The 9,595-nt window shown below is 35.3% G+C and overlaps 2 protein-coding genes and 1 non-coding gene across 4 annotated transcripts; 2 read left to right on the top strand and 1 right to left on the bottom strand.

The window, feature by feature from the left end:
- The first annotated feature begins 466 nt into the window (after nt 1-466).
- TRNAH-GUG lies at nt 467-538 on the top strand. The gene has a single exon. It is a non-coding gene; the product is annotated as a tRNA-His (tRNA).
- A 198-nt stretch (nt 539-736) lies between these two features.
- LOC116134448 (dolichyl-diphosphooligosaccharide--protein glycosyltransferase subunit 4A) lies at nt 737-2,619 on the top strand. 2 transcript variants are annotated; one of them, XM_031420127.1, is made up of 3 exons: nt 759-874; nt 1,174-1,217; nt 2,328-2,619. In XM_031420127.1, the coding sequence occupies exon 3, from the start codon at nt 2,328-2,330 to the stop codon at nt 2,439-2,441; it is 114 nt and encodes a 37-aa protein (XP_031275987.1). In that variant the 5' UTR covers nt 759-874; nt 1,174-1,217; the 3' UTR covers nt 2,442-2,619. The 2 variants fall into 2 exon arrangements, 1 of the variants encoding a protein (XP_031275987.1); XR_004128735.1 differs by lacking the exon at nt 1,174-1,217 and having other exon boundaries at nt 737-874.
- Nucleotides 2,620-3,149: 530 nt separating this feature from the next.
- On the bottom strand, nt 3,150-8,147 carry LOC116134422. Its single transcript, XM_031420095.1, has 3 exons — nt 7,427-8,147; nt 5,081-5,248; nt 3,150-4,986 (listed from the first exon to the last, which is right to left on the bottom strand). The coding sequence occupies exons 1-3, from the start codon at nt 7,958-7,960 to the stop codon at nt 3,238-3,240; spliced, it is 2,451 nt and encodes an 816-aa protein (XP_031275955.1). The 5' UTR covers nt 7,961-8,147; the 3' UTR covers nt 3,150-3,237.
- Nucleotides 8,148-9,595: the final 1,448 nt, after the last annotated feature.

The raw sequence follows: 9,595 nt of genomic DNA, 5'->3' as shown, positions 1-9,595 counted from the left end.
GAAACTACAAGATATAAAAAAATCAATAAATAAAATATTCATGCATTTATCTTCTCCATTTTTAATTGTTATATTTGATCATTATATGCGTATAGAGTTTATGAACTTTCACATTTGATTAAAAAAAAGTTAATAGGGTAGAAGAAATATTATATTAGTTCGATAAATCATAATTGTACTAAGATCATAGCTTCGTGACAAACATCAAACTAAGAAATTTGAGGTTATTATTTCAACCCCTTGAAAGATAGGGAAATGAATGCACCCTTGATTTTTGAAAAGTGCTGTATACCTCCATATGAGAGAATTTTTTGACGGGATAACTCATAATTCAGGGGTTATACAATACTTTTAAAAAATTATAGGTTAATTTATTTTCAACTATTTATTAAGGGGTTAAAGGAAAATCCAAGAAATTTGTATATTAATATAACAAGTAATATACAAGGAAAAACTTGTCATCGTTGTGGCTGTAGTTTAGTGGTAAGAATTCTACGTTGTGGCCGTAGAGACCTGGGCTCGAATCCCAGCAGCCACATTATTTTTGTTTATTTCAACCTAAACGGTACGTTTCTTTCACTAACAGACTAACAGTGTCGTTTGCCCACTGTGCTAACGATAAACGGCATGTTCTAGTAGCGTCTGCGGTCTGCCTGCCTCATTTCATTTTGAACTTTTTCAAACGGCGTCGTTTTATACACTTTTCAAACGACAACTTTCTAGTAGCATCTGCAGTCTGCTTGCGCTCATCAAATAATTTCCTTCAAAAACATATTTCCTCATCTATAAAACCCTAAATCTTTGTTTAATCACACAGTGCCTCCTTTTTGAGAAAAAGGGTTCGTGATCTTCTTCGATCTCATAGTCTATCAGAGTAAGATCCTTAACTTTCACTTGCTATTCTCTATAATGTTAAATTGTTTAATCTGTTTCATCACAATGCTTGTGTCCTTTCTACGCGGAGTCATTTGCTATTTCAATTGATTTAGATTTCGATATGAGTAGTGTTAGAGTTAATTGACTTCGTTTCGTTTACCTTTGAATTCAGATCTAGAGCATATGCTTCCTGTTAGACTCACTGAAATAAAGAAATAGTTAATGATACAATCGTCCAATGAATTTTGATTTTTTGTTCTTCCATTTCTTTTTTCCGAACCTCTTTTTGGTGTCAAGGTAGTGACTATGAATAGTCATCAACTCCTCGGAAAGGGTAGAAGGTCGGCATTCATGTAACTTCTTCTATGAGTTATCTATGGTTTTTTTTTAATTGTATTTTTTCTCATTTAAGCTGCTTTTAAAATGAACCATGTATTTCATTGCTGTAGTTTCCTATTTGGTTTTTCTGTAGGACATTGTTATGTTTTTTAAGGATATAGTCCTCATTTTCTCATATACTATGAAAATTACTCAGTTATTTAGACGAGGGTTTCATCATAAAGATGGAGCTTCATTTGGTTGTCATTCTAATTAGTGTATGAGTATCCAACCATTAAACTAGTACTATTAAAAGAAACAATAATGAGATAAAACAAATTGGAGCTTAGAATTTTAATTTTAACTTGACATCGCATAGCCAAATTGACTTTGCTTTGCCTCAAATATGAAATCGTAATTCCTGGTATCATGCTTTACACTTATGATAGTCTTGATTTATTAGTTAAATTCTTCAAAATGGTATTTGCTGAGTCTATTGTTGGAGACATAAAACTTTATGTCACATTTGATCTATACCACTTTATTGATAATGCTATTGTGTTGTGAATTTAGAGTATTACTCTCTTGATGTTTAATTATTGATTGATGAGTCTCTAACATTAAATTAGAGAGATGTAATTTATTATTATTTGATTGTGGAGATTTTGATAACAGACTTTCAGTTTTCATGGATTTTTGTGTTCTGGGGTTTCTATGTAAATTTTGTGACCCGTTTGTAGTTGTTTGATTTTGGCTTGTCTTGTTATCTTTAATATTTGTTGACATTGCCAATTGTTTGAATTGGTTGGTACATATTTTATTTTTGATCACATAAAGAGGAAAGAAATTTAACTTCCCATCTGTTAGTTTCATTTATTTCCCAGCACAGGTTATCTCATATATTGTATTTGTCACTATGAACTTTGATTGTCGCTTTGATCAACATCCCGTCTTTGTGACCAAATGTAGATTTAAGTCTGTTTAAACCTTGAATATGACGTTATTGCTGGAACTGATAGTTTTAATACTATTTGTAATTTACTCTTGGAATTTCTATTTAGAGAGATAGATTAATTTTTGGTACTTTGAAACTTGGTACTAATCTATTACCAATTTGTGCTTGTGTTTTGTAGATGATTGATGACATGGTCTTGGGCTTCATAGCCAACTTTCTTGGCATCTTCATTTTTGTACTGGTTATAGCGTATCATTACGTGATGGCTGACCCTAAATATGAAGGCAACTGAGGAATTTGGTATTCTGATTCCATTTGCTGCAATGAAAAACATCTTAGTTTTATAAGACTGGGTGGTTTGACAGAGAGATAACTTGATGTAATTATAAACAAGCTTGGAGCTTAATGCATCTTATTGCTTGGATTTTGTAGGCATATTATATATATTCACCTCTTTATTTTTGTTCTAAGTATATTGTTTCTCATGGCTATTTCCTTAGTATTTGCCATATTGTATTTAAACGGACAATTCTATTGAGGCAGCAGCTATGCTGGACGAAACATGGGTGTGTCTGTATGCTTTAGTGCGTTGATGTGGGTAGGTGGCTACCTCCACAATCCCAAACAAGTAATATTACACTTCCCATATGATATCTTAAATTTTTTATCCTAAGTGATGTATTGTCTTATACAACATTTATGTATAAATGAAGAGTTGATATGGTGTATGATACATTGACGCCACATCACTTCGGATGAGAAATTTGGAATATTTTTGGGAAACGTATCATCCTAAACATAGACATTCTAGTACAAGTTTGGCGCAGTCCATCGAGAGAGAATGTCTGAAGACACTGCTACATGCCAATGTTTAGAAAAAAGTTTTTGACATTGGACTTGTGAGTGTTTGAACAAAACACAATTCACCCTATAGAAGAGTCTGGTAATGTAAGTTAGGCTAGGAGTGGAGAAAAATATTCTGGTAATAATTAACTCAGGCTTTTATAAATTAGACCTCATCTGTTTTAAGGTTAAATAATGGTTCTCATTGATCTCACCTATGTCACTTGGGAGACAATGTATCAAGATTACTTTTTGTACAGAGCATTAAGCTTACAGGAAATTTCATACAAATTAATATTCCTAGTCGGATTCTCCCATTTTAGCAGTTCTTTGAGTTCTTTCTCCAGTTCTATCGTTTCCCTCGTCAGACTACTGATGCAGAACCCAAGGCCATTCAGACAAACAACTATTTGGCTCTTAAGCTTTTCATCTCCTTCGTCAGTGTTGATTTTGTTAGCAACTTCATTCGAAAGTTGAAGAAAGAAGCTTAAAATCTCCAGGACATCTTCTTCATTAGGACTCACACTCCTATGCACATCCTCATTTGGTAATCTTCCCAACTCAACGTCGTAAGATATGTTTCTCTTTTGTAGCTCTTTCTCAAGTACTGCGAGGGACTTGATTGAGATCACCTTCTCAAAGCATTTCATTGAATACCCAACTTTTTCCTTGAAAAGCTCCAGTTCTTCGTTTATTTGTTCATGGAACTCCTCCCAGGCAACCCCATGCCTCTCCGATGCTTGAGAGAGCGATTCAATTTTGTAAGCGACGAAGAGTAAGAGGTCTGCCATCGTTGATAAAGATCCCAAGAGCTTCCGGTAGCAAGTAGCATTAAAAGGCAAGAACCAGAAGTTAGGCTCCTTCTCGGCTTCTGCAATGAAGTTCTCTAATTTCAGAGCATGTGATTTCAGTTTATTCTGTTTGTCTCCCAGTGCTCTTGACTTAGTTGACTTCTTTTGGTCAGCACAAAGAGTTATGTCCTTAATGCCTTCTTCAAGCGCCTCCAAGCTCTGTGCAAGTTGAATTCTCGCGAGAGTTGCTGCCCTGGCGGGCTGACAGAGGATCTCAACCATGATGAAACAGATCAATCCGATAGTGGCTTCTGTGATTCGAGTAATTGCAAACTCAGTTGGGGTGCCATAATTTTTTCTACCCAAAATCAATAATGCTCCTATAACAGCTGAAATACTACCAGCTTCACCATACATTCGGCTGTGCCTTAAGAAACTTGTGAAAATGATCCATGGGAGCAGCAGTAAGAACCTCAAATTCTCAAATTTTTTGAACATAAAGCAACACAAGATTCCGTAGACTGACCCCATAGCTGTCCCTTGTGCTCGAGCATTCGCAACTGTAAATGTTGCTTGACGGTTTCTTGCAAAACTGATTGCAATCGTCAGTCCTGACCAGTAACCATTCTCTCTGTTATAAATCAAACCGAAGAGCACAGCAAGACCAAGAGAAATCGAGCACTTAAGAGCAAAAATGAAGCTTTCACTACTTGGTAATATGAGCAGACCCCTTTCGAGTAAATTCATACTTTTTCCTTGACTCTGCGAACTACTCAATTCTTCCATTTTAGTTTTCTTTTTTTCCTTGACAACGCACTCAGAATTTCTAGAAATGGGAAAACCAGCTTGAAGAAGTTCCATACAGTAAAAGAAGAAGGAAGCTGGAGCATCTTCGGTTGAGGAAATGGTTGCGAGTGTCGACAGGGATTTGTCTGTGCATTCATTCTTGATCTCTGGAACTGTTGTTGCATCAAAGGACGCATAACATTTAGCTTGTTCTAGTTTAAGGCCAACTCGTGCTTTCGAAGTTTCTAAAACATCTCTTAGCTCTTCATCAATCATGCCAACAGGCAAGGAACGGCAAGAATTAAGGGACAGTTCCATTCCTCTAATTGATATTTCCAGTTCTTGCAATTTTTCACTTGGGCTTAAGCAGTCGGGTTTGAAGAACCTGAATTGAGGTCTCTCCCACAACATGGCATCCTGTGAAAATCAAGGAAAATAATTCTTTTAGCTAATTTTACCATGTAAATTTGAAGAGGAAATGCCTTTAAATTGAGAGTTCATTTCCACTAACCTGTTTTTGTTTGATACTCAAAAGCAGTTTGGCCCCTGCAATGAAGAGAGATTTGGCTTCTAAAATGAAGTCGAATGCCGCTGTGTTATCGTTTGCACAGAACGCCTTGACCAAGAGATTCAACCTCTCTGAGGCATTTTCAGCATATAATCTGCATGTTTTCTTAATCTGCACAATAACACTTTTAAGTTACTTAAATTGACATTCATAAAAACATTTAATGAATCAGAATTACAGGTTTAATACATCCTATTGAAAAAATTGGAAGCATATTGGGAGTGGGCCAGAAAGTGGATGCTAAAGGCATTTTTAAGAATTAATATTAGATACTGGGTTTACGATTCAGATTTATTCTTCGTGTCCTCCAACAATCCTAAAGCTCAAGAATAGTAGCATTTTACTTGCACAAATGCAATTGATCCAAATATATATACTCAACATGGTATTTATTCAAAAACATGTTATCTCCTCTTATTCTTAGTCCATATCAATACCTAATCTAGTACTTTTGTCATATTACTTGTCACATTATTAATTGATGTGACAGAAAATGAATGAAAGAGTTAATATGATGAGTTTGATTTTTTGTTCTCACTTTTCTATTCATTTTCTACCATATTAGTTTGTACATAAATTTTTGTAATAATTGTTTGTACATGTAACATTACTTTATTCAGATTTTACCTATTTGGATAAAGGTTTTTTGATTGGCATAGTTCAATAAAGAGAAAAGATTTTTCCTAGAGTCAATTTTAGAGGTGACCTATTAAAAGATGCCTGTTTGGTATATATACCAAATGTTAATTTGAATGCATTACTTTTCATGCTCATCAGTGTGAAATGTGATATGGTAGCACGTTGATAAGGGTTAGCAATATAATGACTTCTAATCGATCTACATCAACTTATGGTATATATTACGCTCGTGTACGACAAACTTTCTCTTATTAAAAAAAAAAAAAAAAAAAAAAAAAGAGAGTAACGACTTTTTTCCACTCAAGATTTGCCTTAATGACCTTTCTCATCCAAAAAATTTCAAAATATCATTTTTTTTTTCAATTGATTCCGACAACGAATGTTCAATCGTTCACTACTATTCGATCCACCAATCTCCACTTTACAAAACCTTTCTTGCCTTGACTCCGAACGGCTAAGAAAGTGATATGCATTTTGAGTCTTTAACGGAATATAAACTTTAAATGGAAAAATAGTATTTTAAAATTTTTTTTGTGAGAAAGTGTCATTATGGCAAACCTTGGGTGGGAAAAAGTCGTTTACTTTATAAAAAAAGGTAAGATATATATAACATGCAAAATAGAGGGTCCGTTTGGTTCATTATTTTGATACTTTTTAGAATAATATTTTGAAAAAAGTTAAATTGGATGGGTATTACGATGTAGGATTTGGAAATTAACAAAAATACCCTCTATGTTTGTTTACTTACTAAACACCCCTATAATAAAATATTAAAAGTTAACAAAAACACCCTCAACCTACCCATTAAATATAGATAGCCGGCCACCACTACCAGAGAGTGGTCAAAGTCGCCGTATCGGCACATGACCTGGTGGATTTTGCCTGTTGTGCGCCGATATGGCCTTTTCTAGCCATTGACGGCTAGATCTAGCCGCATTTGGTCGTCAACGACAGCCAAAGATACGACCATCGTTTGTGATTGGCTATAGCCAAAGATCTGGTCGTTGATGGCCAGACGGTCAGATCTTTGGCCATAGATCTAGCCGGAAAAAGACTAGATCGGCGCACCAGATTTAGCTGGTAGTGCGCCATTAGACTAAATTCCGGCCAGCTTCCAGCAGTGGTGGCCAGAATCTGGTAAATGTAGGTTGCTGGGGTGTTTTTGCAATTTCTAAACAAAAATAATTTGGGGGTGTTTAGTTAAATTAAAAAATTTAGGGGGGTTTAAAAGAGATTCAATAATATAGAATAATATTTTGAGAATAAGCCAATTTTACTGTTTAACTTTATTGAGAAAACGTAAAATACTATTTGGAAGAGTGAATCAAACAGAGCCAATACTTTTCAAAAACTATTATGGAGCCTCGATAATTATGCTAATCTCATCAAACATATCCAAGTTTATTAAAAATTATGAAAAAACAGCCTCGAAAGACCTATATAGCATCAAATTCAATGTAGCAACAAGTTTCATTTCCAATTTTCTTGGCTTATTTAGTCATTAAAAGATTCTATAGCTAGTCTGGTGATGTAGTATTGTCGGTTACTCATACTAAGAATCAAACAATATTATGCACGAAATTCAACCAAAAGAATCTGAAAGAAATTTAAATAATTCAAGAATTAAAGCTATCATTCATGGTGATTTACCTCATAGTAAGCTAGGTTGGGATAAGGAACCATCATCGCCAAAACAGATGCAAAGGCTCCAAGAGCAGTACTCGATGCCACATGAATAGGGTGCATCACAACTCCAGTTTCTGCCCCATGAATAACTGTACCTACACAAACAATCACAATCTGCCCGAATGCAATCCGCTTCGCCATCAAATGAGTGGACTCCGGCAACGCAACCATGAAGGCAGTAACCGCCGCCACTGCTGCCGCCAGGCCATTGTTGAACCTCCCAGGTCCAATCAGCTGCAAGCACAATATTGAAAGAATCATAACTTGCACGGTGGCGAGCAACGCATTCCAGCATCCTTTGAGAGTGTCACCAAGTGTAGCATCCGACACAATCAATATTGTTGTCACATAAGAAAAAGCTGGAAATGACGATACGCGCCTGAGAGGTTCGGGGCCATAAAGCGTCGAGCAGCCTACGATGGTGCACGCTAGAATTGTCCTTAGCGCCGAGCCCAAGCGCACCCCCCATACCGATTCAGCGTGGTACGTTGTTGCCATTAGTATGTAATAAAAGGCAAAAGTGGTATTGTGTTGAAAATTTTGATTTATTTTACTATAAGCATGACTGGAGTCTGGATATTGAAGGAAACAGGTTATGAAGGAGAGAAGAGGTACGTGGCTCTCCTAAAGGACAACCCTGTTGAAGATTATTGAAGACTGAAAGATCCAAGTTTAACAACGGAGTTTATATAGATGGAGAATCGTCCAAGTTAGTGATGGCTTTGTCGATTATAAGAGTTTTTATAATTTGTGGGACCGAAGCCCTTTCAGATTTTGTCAAACCCTTTTATAATATGAAGTTTCAGGATGTGCTATGAAAAAACTAGAGAATTGATTAAAGAAGTTTTTAGTGATCTTCCATGGCGAATAAAGAAGATACTTTACTTAAACATTAGTTAGATAGTTAATAGTTAAATAACGTTATTTACAACCTTTGCTAAAATAAGCCAATGTTTTATGGCAATTTGATGCCGAATAGTTTAGCTCCATTTTTACACCAATATTCCACCAATACTCAAAGAGAAGCTTGCTAGCGTCACGTTCTGATGCAATATTGGACTTAATATCTTGTAAAAATATTCCTATATATCTTGATTTCAGTAAGTGAATTATTACAGATAGTATCTGTCACCGCTGTGATCTTTATACTTTTCTACCATATTTTGTGTTAGTTGGCGGAGAATAGCATCAGTTCCGAAATGCTTTCTCGACAACTGGTGCACTTGCCAATTGTCCAAAACAGAAGAAGAAGAAAATTAAAGCTTGTTAATAAAATGTATTCTTCTATTCTTGCATTTACAACTTACAGAATTATGATTTCACTTATATGCCCACAGGAACAGATCTTAAACTCAAAAGTGTTCATTTTAAAATCTCTGGAATATTCACTATTCAGCTGCTAGGAATAACAGTTTTTTGACTGATATAATGCAATATATATAATACATGACAAATAGACATCATGTTGTTCATTTATGAAGAACGGTATCTTTGTGAGATGGTATTGTTGATTGATCATCATTTATGAAGAAGAAGAAGGACTTGGACAAGTTTTAATTGATCTGTGGGGTCTGTTCTGCTAAGAATCAAGCAATATGAACCTCAAAGTCATGGGATGTTTAGCAGGAGCTATGGTGGATTGAGCTCCCTCTGCCTGAGGGTGTAGGGCAATTGAAGTGCAAAAACCATAGCCCTTCAATGATACTCCACTTGGTATATGTCATTTAATTTGGCACCACATTAAATCAATCAGTTATCAGTCTGATTTTTTATCTGTTACGTGTGGTATTCAATATTGTTAACCACCAACATTAAATTTTCTTTCACTAAATTGGAATTTCGGATAACCAAAAAGGGTCTTGAAGATATACACATATGAAAAACCCCGATTGGCCCAGAGTAACTCTCATCAATTTGAGCAGAATTTAAAACTTTTTGTCAAGTTAAATTATGAGTCGGTTCCAATCAAATTAAAATATGAAAGGCTTTTCCATCCACTAAATGAATTATGGTTGATGACTGTATATGCTTTGTCTGTCTAAACGTAAGCATTCTGTAGTCTGTACAAGTGCATGTCCAGTGTACAGTGTAGTACTCTAATAGCTAAATTTTCTTGTGAAACTTTCCACAATT

Source organism: Pistacia vera, unplaced genomic scaffold (assembly GCF_008641045.1).
Source record: "Pistacia vera cultivar Batoury unplaced genomic scaffold, PisVer_v2 Contig288, whole genome shotgun sequence".
Lineage (NCBI taxonomy): Eukaryota > Viridiplantae > Streptophyta > Magnoliopsida > Sapindales > Anacardiaceae > Pistacia > Pistacia vera.
Note: the sequence above shows the minus strand (reverse complement) of the source record. Positions and strands in the feature narration are given on the sequence as shown.